Source organism: Pongo pygmaeus, chromosome 8 (assembly GCF_028885625.2).
Source record: "Pongo pygmaeus isolate AG05252 chromosome 8, NHGRI_mPonPyg2-v2.0_pri, whole genome shotgun sequence".
Taxonomy (NCBI): domain Eukaryota; kingdom Metazoa; phylum Chordata; class Mammalia; order Primates; family Hominidae; genus Pongo; species Pongo pygmaeus.
In genome coordinates, this window is record NC_072381.2 from 85,714,234 (window position 1) to 85,737,191 (window position 22,958).

General features: G+C 35.7%; 1 protein-coding gene across 2 annotated transcripts in view; it reads left to right on the forward strand.

The window, feature by feature from the left end:
* The window catches only part of LOC134740166 (uncharacterized), a 43,090-nt gene extending 21,142 nt beyond the window's left edge, over positions 1-21,948 (forward strand). Inside the window, exons 3-4 of one of the 2 annotated variants that reach the window (XR_010127431.1) lie at positions 9,855-9,955; positions 20,114-20,503. Coding sequence is in view for 1 of the 2 variants with exons in the window: in XM_063669965.1 (XP_063526035.1) it covers positions 20,114-20,264; positions 21,844-21,904 (212 nt within the window). In the remaining variant the exon portion in view is untranslated. Of the gene's footprint in view, positions 1-9,854; positions 9,956-20,113; positions 20,504-21,843 lie in introns of those variants that run through there. The other variant, XM_063669965.1, reaches the window with a different exon arrangement.
* The last annotated feature ends 1,010 nt before the right edge of the window (positions 21,949-22,958 follow it).

Below are 22,958 nucleotides of genomic sequence, written 5' to 3' on the forward strand. Positions count from 1 at the left end.
TATGTATATATAATTAATATATAATTATATATAATTAATATATAATATATATTATTATATATGTATATATACATATATGTATGTATATATGTATATACATATATAATATGTGTGTGTATATATATAAATGTACTATATATATATATATATATATATATATATATATAGAGTACATTTGCCTATTCATTTTATATTTTTTCCATTGCCGTATTTGGCAAATTTTGCATGTTAGCATAATTATTCTTTTAAAATAAGTTCTTATATGTGAGAGGGTGGATAACCTAGTTTGTTCTTCTTCGATGTTTTCTTCTTGTCTGTAATTGGCTCTTAACTAACGTATACATTTTAAAAGCAATATGTCAAGTTCCATGAAGAATCCTGTTGAGGTTTTGACTCAAATTGCATTGACTTGGTGGATTCATTTGAGAATAAACTACACGGTTAAGATATTAAGTCTTGGCTAGGCATGGTGGGTCATGCCTGCAATCCTAGCTCTTTGGGAGGCAAAGACAGGTGTATTGCTTGAGTTCAGAAGTTCAAGACCAGCCTGTGCAATATGGCAAGACCTTGTCTCTACAAAAAATCAAAAAATTAGCCAGGCGTGGTGGCGTGTTCCTGTAGTCCCAGCTACTCTGTAGGCTGAAGTGGGAGGGTCAACTGAACACAGGAAGTGGAGGTTCCAGTGAGCCAAGATCATGCCACCATACCCCAGCTTGGGCGAAAGAGCAAGACTTATATATTTATATAAAATATCATAATACATAAACATATGTACCTCCTTCCATATATATATTTTCTTTTATATCCTTCATGATGTTTTATGTTTACCTCTATACACACCTGTCAAATCTTTCATCAAATTTATTTCTAGGTACCTTACAGTTCCTTATTTCCTTCCTTCCTATTTTAAGTGGTGCCTTTGGTGTGTATATAGAAATGCAATTGATTTCAAGTATTGATTTTTGAGTTCAGCAACCTTGCTGAACTCTTGTAAATTTCCAAATTGTTTGCAAAACTTTTGGCTTCTTTGTATATGTAATTATATCGTCTTCAAACCTATGTCTTTTCTCTCCCCAATTCTTAAAACTCTTATCTCATTATTTATTGTCTTGATTCACCAGTGAGGATCTCCAGTATGGAGCTGAGTAGTCATTGATAATATGTTTTTCCTGATTATAAACAGAACGCCATTAGGGTATTTCACTATTCAGTGTGTTATTTGATGTGGATTTTTTGGTATTCTTTTTATCAGGTTAAGTATTTCTCTTTCTGGTTATGTTTACTTGAAAGTTTTATTGCAGCTAGTTAAAGTTTGATTTATTACACCAGAATTTCATTTGAGTTTTTGAATCCCTTTTCTCTCTTTTCAAGGATGAAACAAGATGTGGGTTTTTCTATAATTTGTTTTATATCTGGTCTTTATTATCTTGTTGTTAATTTCCCAAAAATATTTCCTGACACTGAAAGCACATAACACTTTAATGTTTTTCATTTTCTAAAAAGGGAAATTTCAATGTATTAGTTGATGGCTACAGATTAGCTCTTCTTTAACATTGATATGTTTTTGTGTTTTATGCTTATAAATCTGTATATATGTGTATGATACATGCACACCCTGCAAGTTTTGGCTGATACATTGCATGTTTGAGAAATAAATTCAAAAGCCAGAATTTTAAGTTATGCTAGTAATGCCCTGTTAATTTTAATTTCATTATAATTTGATAAATTTCAGCTCAGATCTTCAAATATTCAGAAGATGATTTTGCTAAGATGGTATGAAGCAATGAAAAGCAAGCTAAATTAAGTGCAGCAGCTAATCACTTCCTTTTCCTTTTTCTGTAGTTATAAATGCCTCTCAGCTGCTTCACCACAAAGGTTGTAGATTAATTGCTGTTAATTCAAGGTGAAGACATTCTTTTTGGAGTTTTGTTTGCTGAGGCAGACAGCATCAGCCTCTTTTTGGCTACTCACCCATTAGAAATCCTATCTCTCATCAAACTTTCTTAGTTAGCCAGATGCCTGTTGAAGCTCCTTGAAAAAAACAAAATAAGAAAATCAAAAAGCTGAAAGGAATTTTTTTATACAATAAGATAAAAAATAGTTTAAGTAAAATCAGTATACTATGGTATTTTCTCAAAGTTCAGCTAGGAATTTTCTGGTGTGAGGAGCAGAACTTTCTTAGACTCCTAGGATGGAGTTTGGTTTATGGTTTACTGATTCCTGAGGATCATGTTGTTGATAACCTGCCACTGTCATTTTATCACTGAGAGTAGATTCTATCTCTCCATGTAAATTAGCAACTGGACATTAAATCCTAAGAATTGCCTGGGTAGTATAAAATACATCTGAAATATAGTCAAATCTCCATTAGTGCCATTGCCTCACTTCCTAAATTTCTTGTAGAAGTAATAAATACAGTATAATATGAAAGAAAAGCTTCCAAACATGTCAGTAAAACATCAGTTTTTATTTAAATTCTTTAGGAAAAGGGAAAATAACCACTTATTGATCACTTTTTTTTGAAACGGAATTTCACTCTTGTTGCCCAGGCTGGAGTGCAATGGTGTGATCTTGGCTCACTGTAACCTCCACCTCCTGGGTTCAAGCAATTCTCTTGCCTCAGCCTCTGAAGTAGCTGGAATTACAGGCACCCGACCCCACACCAGCTAATTTTCGGATTTTTAGTAGAAACTGGGTTTCACCGTGTTGGCCAGGCTGGTTTCAAACTCCTGACCTCAGGTGGTCCACCTGCCTCCGCCTCCCAAAGTGCTGTGATTACATGTGTGAGCCACTGCACTTGGCCTTGTTTTTGTAGAAGTTTCAGAATGGCCATTAAGGGAAATGGAACACCTTGAACGCTGTTAAGAGTTAACAAATCTCCACCACAGCTATCCCAGCTATCTACTTGGGAAGCATGCTCATATAATTACCACTGACTGATGACTAACTAGTTCAGCAGAGATGTAAGTTTGTCTTCCAAATGATATTTTCTTAAGTGAACTGCTATTTGAGTATATTTGAAGAATTGATTATATATTTTATCTCCCTGATAGAGAGTGCTTTCAGGACAATTGCCTGTGCAGAATCTCCCATAAGATACTTTTATTCTAGGCCAATTTGACAGTAATTGCTGGTGACACCATGCAAAGTAAGGTCTTGCCAAATCTGAACACCTTAATTATTGCTACATCATTGTGTCTATTTTCTTAAAATTGTCATCACTATTCCAAAAATGCTTACCCTGGCAATCTATTTTCTTCAGTTTGCAAAAATATTTATAACATTTCTGATTATGAAAATAACATCAGTATGGACACCTTCCCATTTTTCACTGTGAGAAAATGGAGTCAATGCCCTGTAAATACTATTTTTTTCCTTAAATTTTTCAGCCTATTAGAATGTCAACTTATTTGCAATCACTTATCACATTGGTTGAAATTGTTTGATTTCATAATCTGTAATAGATTATAAACTCCTACAGGGAAAATACTTCTTTATATTTAACTTTATATTTCTAATTCTAGTCATCTAGATGACATTCCATGAGTCTGTTTATACCTTAATCTGATTAATCATTATAAGTAACCCAGTGATATCTTACATTTAGTTTTCCCAAGACAATTAGTTTAGGTCAATGCCCTAGTATAATTATTAGTAGTGATCTCTTTCTTACTCAAAAGTGTCCCAGTTCAAATGATAAATTATATTGTCACAGCATTTATATATCCTTTGCTGCTACTTGATGAAGTTCCCTCATGGCGTAATCCATGTGTTATACATCTTTGCATCCTTAGCATTTAGCATAGCATCAAACATATAGTAGGCATTCAATTAAGGTTTATGGAAATGATTAGGTAAAAAAAAATGTTTAAAATATCAAAAGCAGCTTTCTTTTGATAAACACATGAAAAGTACATGACCAAAAAAAGAAAAGGGAATTTGTATTATTCATAAATCTGACAAAAAACAGAGAACATATTCAAAATGAGTGATTTAAAGAGAATTTAATAAATGAACTCTACAACGATTTGGGAAAAACATAACTGAAAAAATAAAAGTAACAGAATTATTATAGCAATTAACAAGGGAAGAGAGATATCTCCTCACCTCTAGGCTAATGATGGGAGGGGTGGAAACAGTTAAATCCTGGAAAGAGGGAGCTGTGTGAAGAGGGCTTCATTGCAAAAGCTATGGTCTTCAATTAGAAATGCAGTCAGCCAATGTTGACACTGCTGATAAGGAGCAAGGAACTTATATAACCCATTTTTACTCTTTTCCCTTTCTTTAGCGTCTTGCCAAATGCTTTCTATTGGCTAAACCCAGCTTGAAGGCATAGGGTAAAAGGAGCCTATTGATCCATTTATGTCGGCCTCTTGGAAAACAGAGCATTGGTGGACAAGGGTGAAATTGGATATGTGGGGGGAAAAAGAAGTCATGCACTTAGCAGTACTGGGAGATGAAAATGAAATGTCATTAGAGATTCAGCATGGGAGTGAAGGATTTTCAAATAATCCCTAAAGTTAAGAGATGTGACAGTGCCAAGGATTATAGTACACAATGCTTGAAGTTCCTGAAGACAGTGTTCATATCCCACATTTCTAATTTTATGTTAATAAATTCCCATTAGGCTGCTGGCTGCTGTAAAGGCACTAGCACCTAGCGTAAGTCTGGAAACATAGTGGGCTCCTACTAGTTAATAGTTCAGAGAATACTGGGCACAAAGAAGACGCAGAAGTAAGACCATCTAAATTGAATTCACATGGCAATTGTTTACAATAAATGTGATGAATGAATAAAAAAATTAGTGGTTGGATGAACAAATGGAAAAAATTTTAGGGAAATTAAGCCTTTTGTGTTACATCAGGGAATATATCACAAATCTAAGAAGATTTTCACAAGTAGGTCACTGTGAACACAGTTAAATACTTTTTAAAGGATTGAGTTTATTACTGATTTAGACATCGGAAGTTTACATCCAATGCTTGTCCAAAGGAAAGAGAGAGAGTTCTGCTAATCCAATTTTTTTATTGTGAACAAATACAATCTACTATAGGGGAATGAAATATTCTCTTGGCCCTATCATATGTGCTGTATCTCTGGACAACCTATTGTAGCTTTGGCTATTTCCATAATCCTCAAATGACATTCTGATTACCAATTTCACTTTAAAGGTGTACTTAAACTTGGAAAGGGTAGGCTAGATGAGACAATGGAGCATTTCAGTCACTAGAAAATCTTATCCCTATTGTGGGTTAGAAAAGGGAACTTATAATAATGTTGCACTGTCTTTAGTTTCCATTTACAAATTTCATGAGCGTTATATGTCATTGACATAGTTTGGCTGTGTCTCCACCCAAAGCTCATCTTCAATTCCCATACATTGTGGGAGGAACTCGGTGGGAGGTAATGGAATCATGGGGCAAGTCTTTCTCATGCTGTTCTCCTGATAGTGAATAGGTCTCATGAGATCTGATCGTTTTAAAAGGAGGAGTTCCCCTGCATAAGCTCTCTTTTTGCTTGCCACCATCCATGTGACTTGCTCCTCCTTGCCTTCCACCATGATTGTGAGGCCTCTCCAGCCATGTGGAGCTGTAAGCCCAATTAAACCTCCTTCTTTTTTAAATTGCCCAGTCTCTGGTATGTCTTTATCAGTTGCATGAAAACAGACTAATACAGTCATTTTTCTGTTATTGTAACTTTTATTATAGAGGATTGTTAAGGCATGCTTAACCTACAGCTTGCATAACTCAGAAATTATTTACAGGAATGACAGTGATCAAGAGTGAGGATGTATTGATGTCACAGAATATTCCCTTGAAAGCAATATTCTATGAAATTAATTACCTGGAGAGCACTGTAAGAATTCACTGATGCTGGTGCTTTATTATGTATCCCTAGTGAGCACCTAGTTTTCCCATAATCAGGCCAAGAGTTGATCAGAACAATAGTAAAAAATTTAAACATACAAAGCTGCTGCACAACAAAAGAAATAATCAACAGAATAAACAGACCATCCAAAGAATGGGAGAAAATATTTGCAAACTATGCATCTGACAAAGGACTAATATCCAGAATCTATAAGGAACTCAATCTAGTTAGTAGGAAAAACAACCAAATAATCTCATTAAAAAGTGGGCAAATGACATGAATAGGCATTTTTCAAAAAGAGATATACAAATGGCCAAGAGATATGTGAAAAAATGTTCAACATTCCTGAGCATCAGGAAAATATAAATTAAAACCACAATGAGATACCACTTTATCCCAGCCAGAATGACCATTATTAAAAAGTCACAAAACAATAAATGTTGGAGCAGATGTGATGTGAAGGGAATACTTATACATTGCTAGTGGGAATGTAAATTAGTACAACCCCTGTGGAAAACAGTATGAAGATTTCTTAAATAAGTAAGAGTAAATCTGCCATTCGAACCAGCAATACCCGCTACTGGGTATCTACCCAAAGGAAAATAAGTCATTATATAAAAAGACACCTACATATGTATGTTTATTGTAGAACAATTCACAATTTCAAAGAAATGGAATCAACCTAAGTTCTCAACTAATGAGTAGATAAAATGTGGTATATCCATATGTATCATGGATACTACTTAGCAATAAAAAAGAACTAAATAACATATTTTGGGGCAACTTAGATGGAATTGAAGGCTGTTATCAAGTGAGAGGACTCAGGAATGGAAAACTAAATACCAAATGTTCTCACTTACCAGTGTGAGCTGAACCATGGCTACACAAAGGATACAGAGTGGTATAATGAACATTGAAGATTCAGAATTGGGGATGGTGGCAGGGGCGTGACAGATGAAAAACTACATATTGGGTACGATATGCACTATTCAAGTAACGGATACACTGAAATCTCAGATTTCACCATTATACAATTTATCCTTGTAACCAAAAACCACATGTACTCCTAATGCTATTGAAATACAAAAATTAAAAAAAAAATCACGAACTGATACATAAAATATGCTTAGAAAACACTGTCTGTAGAGCGGATGAGTCAATGGCATTTTACTAATATTCTGCTTTCATATAAGCTGGATTACATGGACTTTTTTATATCTTTCTTTTCATATTTTTTATTTTATTATTATTATTATTTTTTGAGATGGAGTCTTACTCTGTTGCCCAGGCTGCAGGGCAGTGGCACGATCTTGGCCCACTGCAACCTCCACCTCCCAGGTTTAAGCAATTCTCTTGCCTCAGCCTCCCAAGAAGCTGGGACTACAGGCGCCCGCCACTATGCCCGGGTACTTTTTATATTTTTAGTGGAGATGGGGTTTCGCCATGTTGGCCAGGCTGGTCTCGAACTCCTGACCTTAAGTGATCTGCCTGCCTCGGCCCCACAAAGAGCTGGGATTACAGGTATGAGCCACTGTGCCCGGCCTTTCCTTCCATCTTTTAAAAGCAGTTTGGTAAAGGGGATAAACACAGCGATTAAAATCAAAATGACAAGTTTCAAATGTCAGCTCTATTACTTACTAGCTGTGAAACTTTGGATGAGTTGTTTAATTTGTTTGTGCATCAGTTTCCTCATCGGTAAAATAAAATTTTAGTACTTCTTGATAAAATTTTGTGGAAACTAAATGAATCTATACATGTAAAGTGCGTAGTAAGAGGTAAACAAACTTCCGTCTTCATTAATATCAATATTATAACCAACATGACTTCAGCAGACTCAGTGCATTTCTAGTAGCCCTCCATAACACAGCTGAGATTGAGCTACATAGAGAAACGAATTCAGGACTGAAGAAACATCTTGGGAAATACTATTTTCATTTGTTTAGGACTGAGAAAAATATGGTGGGTGTATTGATGTTTTAATTTCCTATTATCCCTTCCAAAACCACAAAGACCTGAGTCCTGGGAAAATGAACAATAAACAAATGAAAGTTTTCCATATTTTGTTATGACCTTGAAAATGTGAAGAGAAATGGGCACCCTTTCTGAGTCATTGACATACATCAGAAAGTGTATATTCCTATTTTCAAGTTTTTGGTTAAATAAAACTTCATAATCAGCAGCAAATTATTGGAAGGAGTTAACATAGACCTATAGACTATCCAGGAAATTGTCTGGCATTTGTCTTGGCTATAGTATAGTACAGAAGAATGCTCATCATGTCAAAGTCTCTCATTTCCATCACTGTGGGAAATCTAGGATTTGGGGCCTCTGCCCTGCAGGAGAACTAAACCTCTAAGACTCTTTATCATAGATCTGTGAAAGGAGGCACACTCAATCTCAATTAAAATTAACTTAGAAATCAGGGGAAAAATTGCTCCAAGAGACAAGAGTAATAACAGTGAGTGTAAATAATTGTAAAATATTTATTAATAATTGGCAATACTACATTACATGCTGCATATGTGCAATTTAGTTTAATCATTTCAAGAAGCCTGAGGATTTGCATTACATAGATGTAAAATTAAGGGCAAGAGAAAATTCATTGAATACAACTGCCTAAATAACTTGGTTAAATAAGGCTCATTATGTCCATTCAGTGAGGAAGATCAGCTACTCTGGTCTAATTTGACAGTGACTAAGTGTAAGAGCAAGGATGAGACCAAGCACTGTCCATGCTCCTTACCAGAACACCTAGTGTTATTCACTGAATAAACATTTCTGAGCACAGATTTCAGGGGTGATTTTCTAAGTGCTGGAGATATAAAATTGGACATGACCTAGTCAGAACACCATAACCAGCTTATGTAAATGATATGGATTGGCTGTGTCCCCACCCAAATCTCATCTTGAATTGTAGCTCCCATAATCCCCATGTGTTGTGGAAGGACCCTGTAGGAGGTAATTAAATGATGTGGGTGGGTTTCACCTGTGCTGTTCTCGTGATAGTGAATGAGTCTCATGAGAACTGATGGTTTTATAAAAGGACAGTTCCCTTGCACGTACTCTCTTGCCTGCTACCAAGCAAGACATGACTTTGCTCCTCCTTTGCCTTCCACCATGATTGTGAGACCTCCCCAGCCATGTAGAACTGTGAGTCAATTAAACCTTTTTTCCTTTATAAATTACCCAGTCTTGGGTATGTTGCTATTAGCAGCATAAGAATGGATGAATACAGTAAAGCAAAAAAAATTATTGCCTTGTCCCATTTGAATACAACACATCATTTTTAGGATGTGTGGTCAAGGCTGGACTTCATACATAGACCAGTATCATCTGTGTGTGCAGCTAATTTCTAACAAAAGTCATGATACGTGAGTTGGGAGATACTATCATTTACTGCTGACTGAGGAAAGATTCTCTCTGGTTTTTTCAGATATTCTTAGAGAAGATATCAAAACAATATTCTGACTTTTTCTACAATTAATAATTCAGTGATTTTCCCTGGAGTCACCTATGACATTTGAACACGTAATCTAGAAACTCCTAAATATGTTTGCTTTTGGGATGAAAGTATTTTTATTTCTTGGTTTGGAAAAGTAATATGTTTTAAAAGGATAAAAGTAAGTTTAGAGAGTAAGTAATCAACTATAATTCCACTATTCACAGATAGATTTTCTATGCATGTGTCTGCATATGTATATATTCCATATTTATGTGGTTATATGCACATGTATATATTGTAAAACATTTTATCACAATATATGCTAGCTTGTAAGCTGTTTTTTTTTTTTTTAAAAAAAAAGAAATATTACCATACAGGTCTTATCCTATCGTGCCTAAGAAATAACTAGGATCAAAAAAGGTTGCATGGCAGCTCACTCAATGGCAGGTCTGGGGTTTAAAATAAGACATCTGATTTTAAGACATAACACACTAAGGAGTTGGTCATTGTATTTTTTTTTTTTTTTTTTTTTTTTTTTTTTAAGATGGAGTCTCGCTCTGTCACCAGGCTGGAACGCAATGGCGTGATCTGGGCTCATTGCAACCTTCACCTCCCGGGTTCATGTGATTCTCCTGCCTCAGCCTCGTGAGTAGCTGGGACTACAAGTGTGTGCCACCACACCCAGTTAATTTTTGTATTTTTCAGTAGAGGCAGAGTTTCACCATGTTGGCCAGGATGGTCTCCATCTCTTGATTTTGTTATCCACCTGCCTCGGCCTCCCAAAGTGCTGGGATTACAGGCGTGAGCCACCGTGCCTGGCCTGGTCATTGGATCTTTAACTTCAAAATCTTATATTGTGCAATGAGGGAGATTCCTTGATGCACAGACTTTAAAATGGTACTTTCAAGTAACCTAGTTTTTGAATAATGGGATTGGATGAGTGGCTCAGTAATTGGTCAGGTTTGAGCTCTGTGATAGAGCTGGTATGCACTCAGGTTCAATCAAAAGACCACGTATGTGGTCTTTTGGCATGATTTGGAATGCATCAGAAACTCTCTAAATTGGCATGATTTGGAATGCATCAGAAACTCTGTAAGTTGTCTTCAATAAAAACACACAGAATGAAAACAACCTAAAATTAAAAAGAAATGAAAACAAAAACAATCAAAATTATGAATTTTTCAACTAGAACTTTTAGGTTAGGTACACTTTGTATTTCCCTTCCAATTATTATTTTATCAATGTCTCTTTCCGCCTCTGTTCTGCTTTGTAAATACTGAGGAAGAAGTACATAGTGGCATGGGTAACTTAAATGATATACCAGCAATGTGTGTTTCAACAGGTACATACATTGATTTAGCTTAATTGTAGGAGTGCAAGTGGAAAATTGTGCCAGAAACTACTTAATTAATAAAATATATGTTTGAAATAAAATGCTAAGAATTTGATAATAGGTTCTTTCTATCCTAGCTATTGTATATAACTTTCATTTGTGGTAAAATAATTATCAAGATATTAGAGTTGAATTCCTTACTTTAGTCATGCTTTTTATGAAGTCTAATTTATGACTAGAGAAAGTTGGAATTATTTGCTCTACATTGGTAGTAATCACATGGTAATCTTATAATAAACAAAAAAATCGATTTAAAAATCAATAAAACAATGTTTTGGCAGGCTAAAACTCCTGAGGTCTCAGTTTTCCCAACCTATAAATGAAGAGGAAGAATCAGTCATCCATAATTCCTGTAACTGGAAAGAGGGAATCAGTGGCTATGACAGTAAGATTATACATCTACTGGCAGGCCATAGCTTCATTGTAGCTGGGGAATACTTCTCTCCCCTTGACATACAGTGTGACCATTGCAACTTGCACTGATGAATGGGCTAGTGTGGTACATGACTCAAGTAAAAGTTTGAAATGTGCTTTCACTATTGGGCTTGCTTTATTAGCATCTCTACAAGAACCACATATTTTGGAAAGCTGCTGCTCCTCTATTCTGGCACCTAAGAAGAAGAATGAAACAAAATTGCCCTACTCTATCCACAGATACACACCTTTAAAGAAAACCATCTTAGCTGACCTGGAGACAAACAAATGTTTCTTTTCACATGCCCCTGAAATGTCAATGTTTTTCATGCAGCAAATTTGAGTGATATGGGAGGAAAAAATGAATCTCAGAGTCTATGGATTCTCCAAGGTTTGAAAGCTACTCCTAAATGTCATCATTTTGAGCCCCTAGTCACTGAGTTCTGTGATATCACCAGCAATGTTTTCTCACCTCTACATTCTATATGAAAGGGATGGAAAGGCCCATCAGCCCCATCAAATAATTTATATTTAAGTAAACAAAGGGCAGGCTGTCTAATACAATGCCATAAGAAACCATTTTCCAAAAAATTGATAGAATGGAAAATTACTCTCATAAACAAATAAACTATACCAGACAAAGCCATGAAAATCTAAGAACATCAGAGAAAATCTAAGTTCGAACTCTTTGAAGGCTAGCTCACTCATGCCTAGGTGTTTCATTAGAGGATGACAAATAAATGATCTAGCAGTAATTCTGCAATGTGTTAAGCTGTTTTTGCATTGCTATAAAGAAATATCTGAGGCAGGGTAATTTACAAAATACAAAATTTAATTGGCTCACAGTTTTGCAAGGCTGTACAGGAAGCAGGGTGCCAGCATCTGCTTCTGGTGATGGCCTCAGAAAGCTGACAAGCATGGTGGAAGGTGAAAGGGAGCAGCATATCACATGGCAAAAGCAGAAACAAAAGAGAGGAGGAAGTTGCTACATGCTTTTAAGTAATCAGATCTTGTATAAACTCAGAAAGAGAATTCTGTCATCACCAAGGGGATGACAATAAGCTATTCATGAGGGTTCTGCTTCCACGATCTAAATATCTCCCAGCAGGCCCCATGTCCAACAGTGGCCATTACATTTCCACATGAGATTTGGAGAGAAGAGACATCCACACCATATCATTCCATCCCTGGCTCCCCAAATCTCATGTTCTTCTCACATTACAAATTACAATCCTTTCCTTTTGGTAGTCCCTGCAAGTCTTAACTTTTTCCAGCATCAAGTCCAGAGTCCTAAGTCTCAGCTGAAACTCATCTCCTTCTGCCTCTGAGCCTGTAAAATCAAAACAAGGTATTTGTTCCCAAGATACAATGGTGTTATAGGCATTGGGTTAATATTATCATTCCAAAAGGGAGAAATTGGCCAAAAAAAAAAAAAAGGGATGATAGGCCCCACACAAGTCTAAAACCTAGCAGGGCAGTGATTAAATCTTAAAGCTCCAAAATGATCTCCTTTGACTCCAGGCCCTACATTCAGGGCACACTGGTGTGAGGGCTGGGCTCCCAAGGCCTTGGGCAGCTCCACCCCTTTGGCTTGGGCAGCTCCACCCCTTTGGCTTGGGTAGTTCCACCCCTTTGGCTTGGGCAGCTCCATCCTTGGCTTTGCTGGATGTAGCCCACACAACTACTCTGATGCGCTGGAGTTCAGTGCCTGTGGTTCCTCCTGGCTGACAAAACAAACTGCTGGTGACTCTACCATTCTTGGGTCTGGAGGGCAGTTGTCCCCTTACCACAGCTCCACTATGCTGTACCATGGTGGGAACTTGGTGTGGGGGCTCTAATCCCACATTTCCCCTTGTCATTGCCTCAGTAGAGTCTCTTTGCAGGGGTTCCACCCCTGTGGCATGCTTTTGCCCAGGCAACCATGCTTTCCCATGTATTTAGTGCTGTTGAAGTAGAAGCCAGTAAGCTTCCTTTACTTTTGCAAGCTGTGCACCCACAGGCTTAAAACTATGTGAAAGCTGCCAGGGTTTGTGGTTGTGTCCTCTGAAGCAGCAGCCTGAACTATACTTGGGTCCCTTTGACCTGAGGCTGAAGCCAGAGCAGCCAAGATGTGGTGAGTAGTGTCCTGAAACTGAGCAGGCAGCAGGGCCCTGGGCCTGGCCCCCAAAACCTCTTTTTCCTCCTATGTCTTTGAGACTGTGATGGGAGGAACTGTCTCAAAGACTTTTGCAATGCCTTTGAGGCCTTTTTATTGTCTTGGATATTAGCACTTGACTCCTTTTTAGTCATAATCTCTGTAGCAAGCTGTTTGGATTGCAGACTATTTGGATTGTTTCTCTACCACAGGGCCTGGCTGCAAATTTTCCAAACTTTTATGCTCTGTTTTTCTTTAAAACGTAATTTCCAACTTTAAGTCATTTCCCTGCTTCTCTATCTTATTGTTGTTAGAAGCAGCCAGACCACATCTTTAATGCTTTGCTGCTTAAACATTTCTTCCACCAGATACCCTAGTTTATCACTCTTAAGGTCAAACTTCCACAGATCCCTAAAGCACGAACACAGTGCAGCCAAGTTCTTTGCTAGGGCGTAGCACAGAGGACCTTTACTACAATTTCTGTTAACTTTCTCATTTCCAATTAAGACCTCTTCAGCCTGACTTTCACTATCCACATCTCTATCGGCATCTCAGTCACAACCATTTAACCAGTCATTAAGAAGTTGCAAACTTTCCCTTATCTTCCTATCTTCTTCTGAGACTTCTAAATTCTTCCAATCTCCGCCGGTTACCCAGTTCCAAAGCTGCTTGGACATTTTCAGGTATATGTATAGCAATATTCCACTCCTGATACCAGTTTTCTGTGGTAGCCCATTCCTGTGTTGCTATAAAGAGATACCTAAGGCTGGGTAATTTATAAAGAAAAGAGGTTTAACTGGCTCCTGGTTCTGCACAGTGTACACCACAGATGTAGTGCTGGCATTTGCTTCTGGTAAGAGCCTCAGAAAGCTACAATCATGGCAAGAGGTGAAGAGGACCACCGTATCACATGGGAAAGACCGGGAGCAAGGGAAGGGGAAGTGCCACATACTTTTGAACAACCAGATATCATGTGAACTCAGAAGGATAACTCACTTATCACCAAGGGAATGGCACTAAGCTATTCATGAGGGATCTGCCCCCATGCACTAAACACCTCCAATCAGTGCTGACCTCCAACAATGGGAATTGCATTTCAACATGAGGTTTGGAGGGGACAAAGATCCAGACCATATCACGGGGGACTCCCATATTCTAATGTTGAGATCACTGAACTCTTCTAACCAATCTCCAATTTACAAGCTCTAATTATTCTCTGCCAAGACCATTTTAGGACTAACTGTGGACCTGCAAGGCATGTAGGTACCTCTCCCTAACTCCCCTCTTTTGAGATACCTTGAGAATGTCCATGGTCTTTGTTGAAACCTCAATTAATAAACAACTTTGTTCCCTAAGTGTGATTTTGTGGTATTTGACTGATGGCATCCACAAAGTAAAACAGCAGTTTATCCATGACACTTTTTAGTTTTGGATTTTTAAAGCTTGAGCCCAGTGGTACTAACATTTAGATCAATTATTTCCATAGGGTAAGAAAGGCCTCAGGGTTTTTAACCCTTACTCGAGCATTTCCCCACATGCATTCCTGAAAACATTAAGTTATTTAACAGTAAAATATATTTGAGAAATTTAACAAAATATATTCCATTCATAAAGAGTCACAATTCATGTTAGCACAAACAACTCCCAGAGAAGTCCTGCAGACATTTTTTAATGTAATATTACCTTTACACCAAATTATGTCACCAATAAAGCATGTTTCTAAAGCAACATCAACCAACTTTTCAGTTCCATGAAAATCAACATCTACTAGTTTCTTTGTTGCATGGAATTTTCTGAGATTTGTCACTGTATTGATTCACAGAATAATGTTCACTCTATCCCCACTCACATTCCAGGCATGGTCCTCCTTTAGTTTTATACAGGAGATTCTGCACAGGTGAGTAATCGGTCACACTGTCGAACATATTTTGGAGCATTATAATATGTGTGCATTAGCTGTAAGCATATTGTGCTTTATATGTTTCTTTATGGAACATAATTCATACAAGTAGAGTTGGAAAATTCTAGCCCCAAAATAACTTTGACACAAATATAAATGACTATGTATTGTAGAATTAACCAAAACACCCACAGAAAACTAAATTGAAAATGACGGTGTGGTATTATATTAATGATAATTTATGATTGAAAACAACAGCAATGAAGGCCTCAAGAAGACACTCAAAATTTACTGATAAAACATCTTTTTACAATTTTGTAAATTCCCAAAGTTCATGTGCATAGTAGAAACCTTGCTAGGATGTTAAATGTTACCAAGATTTAACAGTAAGTTAAGGAAATACGTTCATTGTTAAGTTCTTGTCAAATGCAACTATTAGTAACCATTATTACAGTTTACAAACAAACTGGTTTCAGTTCCACTTACAAATGAAAACTCATGGTTTGCAGTAGCTTAACTCACAGATACTCTGGCTTTCTTTACTAAAATATGTATCTTTATCTCCCTTGATTTGAAAATAAAATAAGTAAAAATGAATCATAAAGGCTTTCTAGCGACTTATAATTGCTACAGTGCAAACTAAGCTACAATTAGCTAAAGATCAATTATTGGGTTCAGTGTTTCACTAACCTCTGCCAAATAAACAGTAATTCATCCTTTTACAGTTAGACAATTTTACATAAATATAACATTAACTTTAACTTAGAGTTGCCAGATAAATGTAAAATTGGGATATTAAATAGTTGTTAAAGGGAAACGAAAAACAGAAATGGAATGGTTGCTTTCCGTAAAGTGGGTTTTGCTGAAACATCATTTTGACAAACAAAGGCCAGTTCAGATCAAACCCCTTTTGGCCTCTAATGTTATTAAATTGGGAAGTCAAAGGCCTAGTATCATTGAGAATTTTCACAAGGCTCCAAAAATGACTTATCACGTGAACCAGGCATTCAAGTGCAGTCCACTTTGTAATGTTTTCATGGCAGGATCTTGCAGGCTTTGAGTGATATTGCCATTTTCTGGAGTTCTCAGCGGTGCAGCTCTTCCACCCAGTTGTAACCAACTTCACTGATCAGTAGCTCAGGCTCAGCTTCACCCTCATAAATTCAGTAATTCACTTGGCAGCTGCAAAGTAGACAGATCTTTAAGAAATCTCAGGTTTTTGAACGAATTAGAAGACTCACTGATTCTTTATTTGCTTCTGGATCCTGACATTAGTTTGGAGATAGGGGAGGGTTTACTGTTTCCAAAGTGTTTACAAAGATTTTTATTTTATTATTTAATTTGTACTATTTTTCTTTTGAAAATAAAAATGGTTTTATTCTTATGGTCTGTTGAATGCCTTGGGTGATATGTTTCTCAGATGTGGGCATTATTTGGACCATGGAGTTAGACTTACCAAACATGAAAACAGACATAGGGCATTTTCCTAGCAGAAACATCTACCCCAAATATTGTGGCTGGCAGAGCCAATTGTAATTATAGAGACTTGCTTTGTGATTTTAATTTCTTAAATGATAAATTTAAGTGTGCATATATGTAATTACATTGTCTGAGTTCATTTCATAATTCTTCTACTAATTAGCTGGATAACCTTGTAGACAAGTCTGTAATCCTCTCTGCAATTCATCAATAACTTGGAATAACTTTCAGTTCAGAAGACTAATGATATTAAGTTCAGAGACATAATCATGATAACATATATGAAAGAGCTTAAAACAGTGTCAGGCACATAGTGGAAACTTAAAAAGTGTAATCCCTTTCTATGATTATTATTTTCACTTTTGAATAAGCATGTCTATCACTTGTTAATTGCTTTTTAATGTGACTATAAGTTGTTCTTTCTTTTTTGTTTTTAATATTTTTTTCTTAATCATGTAATACCTTAAAACAATTAAAATATTAAAAATAGGTAGTGAAAAGTAAGATTTTTAAAATCTCCACAGTGTCCGCAGTTGTCATTTCATCCAGTGATATTTTATGCTAAAATCCATTCTTTTAACTTTCTATCTGGAACTTTAAAAGAACATGATGAATACAAAAGAAAGGATATTATCCAAAATAAAATATTACTTACTATTGTTTTGTTTCTAATAATGATAATAACATAGTAACATCATTGGTCACTTGTTACGTAGCAGGTATTCTGCTAAGATTACATTTACAAATGCATTATATCATTTTTGTTGATTACTTGTTATATAGCAGGTATTCTTCTAATACTATATTTATCAATGCCTTATATCATTCAATAATCTCAATAGTCTTATGATATAGGTGCTATTATTAACCTAGTTTTATAGGTAAGTAACTTCCTAAAGGTAACTCACAGGGGATTAAACTGTACACTTAAAATGTAAAAGTTTCCAAATAAAATAGAAATCTAAATACATTGGATTTTTCAATTCCAGAGGCATCTTATAGTCTACCTTTGCTTCTTTCCCTTTTTTTAAAATGCTACCTACTTTTTGTAGAGGAGATAACTCCATTGTAGACTCCTTGCCCAGTCTCTAGCTCATTCTGCACACTGTTCAACAGTTTACAGTTTCCAAATTTCAACTTTACCAAGTATCTTGTTTGCTCAGGAGGTGTCTCTGATTTCCTACTGCTTAGGATATAAAGTACAGACTACCTATGCTGCCTTCTAGATCTACCTCCACCTTAACTATTATTCTTATTTCTCCTAATACCTGGTATGACTTAATAAAGGTTACTCAACAAGTTTATTAATTGTATGGCTAAAAAAATTGTTAAAACAATTATTCTTAGATAGTGGACTGAAGGCATTCAACATTTCAGCGTGGGTAATTTGGATAGTGCAAAACATAGTTTCTTGGTGTTTACATTAATTATTTTATTTGTAGCTATTGATGAATTGTTTGGGAATTTGAAAATGTGAACAAGCATTCATTCTGATTAGATGTTTCTTGGGAGCCAGAGCTTTATCATGGATGTCAGAGCCTGCTTTTAGAATTCACAGAAACTCCTGCTATTAGAAGACTTTACATAGGGGCCTATTTAACAGTCACATTGGTGATCATTTCTTCCGTTGGAATTTTTGCGATGAATCTTTTACATTTTGCAGATTGCTCTGTCAGGCGATCATTTTCTTTCCAGTAAGTCAATAGCAGCATGTTTGAAAACATAGACATCCTGTTCATCTGCTTTTAATAAGAATGCTTTGAGATCCCCAAAGGCTGGGAATATATTTTATTCATAAATTTATCCCAGATGTCAAGCACATTTTCTGGCACTAATGAGATTTTTTTTAAATAAATAAATTCATGTATTGTTTGCCTACAAAGTAGACTTGGATATCAGCCTCTTCTCTGGGCTTGGGAGGATTGCTGTAATTTCCCAGGAACTGGATAATGTTTTGAGGTAAAAGAGAAATTTTACCCCCTTAACAATGTCCAGGGACCTACAGGACTAGATATAATTTCTTCCAAGACATGCTGGTGATATAACATGTGTTGTACATAAGCATCTTTTTGGGATCCCAAATGTTCACTGGTATATCTCAGGAGAATGCTTGGAAGTGGACTTCTGAGTGGAGTTGGCCAATATAAATCATGTTTATTTTGATCTGTGTTATCTGTGAATCATTTTGTTTTTGACTTCCTCATGACTGATCTTAACAGAAAACCTGAGATTGTTAGAGAAACTTTATAGATCTTTAAAATAATATTTTATTTGTTTTCTTGAGAGGAGGCCTGGAAATTCAGAAATGAGGAGGAAAGATGGAATGTTAGGGCAAGTTCAAAGGAGTAGAAATAAATTAGTAGAACAGGACAAAATAACAGAACAAGAGAATCTGTGTACGGCCATTGTCTCTGATCTCCTCTCTCTGTTTCGTGTCATATTCAATAGTGCCCTTTTAGTTTTCTTGGTACCCAGGGAGTTCACACATTTTCCTTTATTTTTATGTTAAAGCTTATCATCAGAAAATAGTAAAATTCCTTCATGTCAGAATAATAAAAATCTACTTTCTCTTCAAAGGAATTTTCATGTTTATAGGGGAGAAACTGAGGATGGATAACGGAATAAATTGTTCCATACGGCATTTGTAACAATCTTGAACTGGGTGGGAGAAGTATAAGAGGCTGCATGAAAACTGACACGACCCAGGCACGTCTGAAATAGAAGACCATAGACAATCCCCTAGTGGTAATGTCCCCTTTACTTTGGAAGCAAACAGTTACCTTCCAGAAATTCACTTGACTCCTAAAAGTGGTCCATTAAATTTTCCCTAATCTGTACTGTGAAGATTATCCAAAATAATTGCCTCCTCTGAATTCAAATATGACCATAACATAGCAACAATTTAATAAGTTTAGTAGTATAAAGTTAAAAAAATATTTCTTGTTGAGCTCAATTATTTCACTCTGGTGCTCATCTTCCTCTATGTGCAGTGGTACTTTGTTGATATCACACTGTGAAAAGCACCTTATGCTTAGATCATTGTCATTTCTTTGTTGACTAATCCATTTAAGTTTTTTTTTTTTTTGAAGACAGGAGTCATGTTATTTTCACCTCAGGGATGACATAGACTGGCACATAGGAGTTGCTCAATAAATGCTTGAACAAGTGAATAATGAGCCTCTCCTACTCTCCTACGTGCAGGGAACTATTATCAGAGAAAAAGGTGATAAAGATAACTAACACTCCTTTAGCAAATTTATAACAGCTTTGGGCAGGCATGACATGTCAAGAGATATATTTACAAAGCAATTTATTATTATCTCCTACTAGAGACAAAAAATTCTCTCTGTTGGGCTATTTATTCCTCTGCTCCACTAAATTCTGGTCACTTACAAATAAGACAAGATTCTCCAGTTGGTAAATAAAATGTTCATGCCTGTGTTATAGTCAAAACTCTAAACTTTTTCTATTATTATTATATAGAGGTTTCTCCTCAGGCCTGCTACAGTGGAGCGGGTGTGGAGATGCAAGAACTAGAGCTGCTGGGTGGCAAGGAGTCAGCGTCTTGGAGGCTTGTGGTTACACCTGAGGAGTATCTCACTAAAGGCTTTCACGTTTTGGAAAATATAATAAGGTCTTAGAAGCTTAATTCCAATTCAGTATATTTATAAAATCTCTTATTTTTTGAGGCTAAGGAAAGAGTTCATTGGCTATAAATTATGAATGACGAGAAAAGGCTAGCCTTGAGGAAATCTGGGGAAGATAATTCTAGACAGAAGGAGCAGCAAGGGCAAAGATTGGGGGAGCAGTAATGAGTTGGAAATGTCTGAAGGAAAGAATAAAAGTCAGGATGGCTGGAGCCCAGTGACTGATGAGGGATGGTATGGGATGGGAGCCAGAGTCTGGAATGGAGCAGATCATCTAGAGTCTGCGGTAAAGTTAGTTCCTTCCTTCCTTCCTCCCTTCCTCCCTCCTCCCTCCTCTCTTTCTTTCTTTCTTTCTTTTTCTTCTTTTCTTTCATTCTTTCTTTCTCTTTCTTTCTTTCTTTCTTCTCTCTTTCTCTTTTTCTTTCCACATTATTACTGTAATATTGACATACAAAAAGCTGTAAACATTTAATATATGCAATTTTATGTGTTTGGAGATAAATATATACCCATGAAACAATTATAACTGTTAATGTGATCAACTTCTCTGTCACTTCCTAAAGCTTTCTCCTGGCACTGCTGTTTTTTGTTTGTTTTTGCTTTCTGTTTTATGTTCAGAGTACTTATGGTAAGATCTATCCTCTTAGCAAATTTTTAAGTATGTATTATTTTTAATAATAGGTCTTATATTAAACAGTACATCTCCAGATCTTTCTCTTTCTTTTTCCTCCTCTGCTTTTTTTCTTTGTTCCTTCTTTTCTTCTTTCTTTCCTCCTTTTTTTCTTTCTAAAATTTAATTTGCAAAATGAAGTCCTTAGAGAGTGTAAGGAGGTTAAACAGGTGATCTGATATTCATTTTAGAAAGATACATCTGGCTGTAGTATGAATAATTTGGTTGGTATAGAGTGCAAGAGAGAAGGACGGCAGGAAAACAATTGGAGGATGCTTCAATAGTTAGTAAGGAATCAAGTGGAGCAGGTATGGCAATTCATTTTATAGTTCAATAGTAAGATGCATAATGAGTTTCCAGGTCTTGGTCTTCAAATACCACTCTCTATTAAATGGAACTGGGTCTCCTTGGAGAAATGATTGATTTCAGGACTGGGACAGAGAAAGTTCAAGATATAACCTGGAAAACTGTGTGGTAGAAATTAAGAACATACTCAAAAATTGATGGAGACGTATCAGAAAGGTATAGAGAAGCCAGCTTGAAATGGCTCACATTGGCCAAATCTAGTGCTACTTGAGCATCAAAATAAATGATGACTGTATCACAATACAACACATTGAATAAAATAGTAAGACATAAATTCATTGTGTATGTAATAAAAAAGTATACAAATTTCGGAGAAAGGAAATCTCTTTAAAGTAAAATGCCAACCAATAAGCAACATCTGCTTTGAGAGGGTTAGTATGCATTCATTCATTCATTCACTAATGGCAAACTTGTGAGATATCAGTGGATAATTTGATGGAACAGAGCTCTCTTTGCTATAAAACTTCAGTAGGAAAACTGTGTAATAATAAGCTTTTAACTATTTTTTCTCTTTCCCTTCCTTTTGACAGAGTAAGCAAGACTGACAGTGAGAACAAGATTAATTCTGTGAGAAGTAACTTTCCTATGTAAAAAGTTTTGAATCAATATAGTCTTTTAATAAATTTCAATAAATCAATAATTTTCAGTTGTATTAAAAGTTTTTAATCATCTATTTGAATCAGCCAAATAGTAATGTTTCCACTTGCAAATGAGTGAATTATCAGTATAAAATTGTTTCTAACTGAACAGGGATTAGGCTTTCAAACTTGAGTTTATTGACAAAAATTGATAAAGATAATCTAATTTTGCCTAATGTACTTTTATGTGTTTAGTGACCATAACAAATAAATTGTTACATCAAGCCTGAGGTTGATGAGGCAGATATTTTATAATAAGTTTTTATTATTATGGTTATTTTGTATTATAATTTTATTACCTCTTGGAATAAATATAAAATTAATTTTCTTAGCAATTTCCCAAAAAAACAATTTTGCTGTACTAATATAAGAGTAATATAAGAGTTCCTTATGAGTCATTAACCGTAATTGTTCTAGTAATTATATTATAAATGTTTATTTTCAAAGACATTTTCATTTAATAAAGAATAGCATATATGTTTTACCCAAGCAAAGAAAGGTTGTAATAATGATAAATTGATAGTCAAAACAAATCTTTCAGATTTAAGGTTTCCCTTTCAATGAATATATTAGGAGTATTAAGAATAATCATTTACTGTAAGCTCATTAGTAAAGCAGGTCATTCACAATTGCATTTAAATTTTAATTGCGTTCTGCAGGATTCCAGAAATTAAGCAGTTCACTAAACCATAGTACACCTTTCCTCTCTTCAGTCACTAACTTTTCTATTCTTTGCTAATATATCTTTGTGATTCTTTTGCATTGGGGAAAAATTATTTGCAAAATTATCCCAAAGCGTTTAGAGTCCCATTAATACTACTTAGTTATTTTTTACCTGTACAACCAGTCATTCTAATATCATGATCTGAGAGAAGTATTTCAGGAGGTCTGTAAATTTTGTACATGTATATAGGAAGTGTATTTTTTTTCTTATTTGCTTTCACTATTTCTGTACTGTTAGAGAAATAAAAAAGTTGATGCATCTAAATGTGTGGGCAACGATTTAT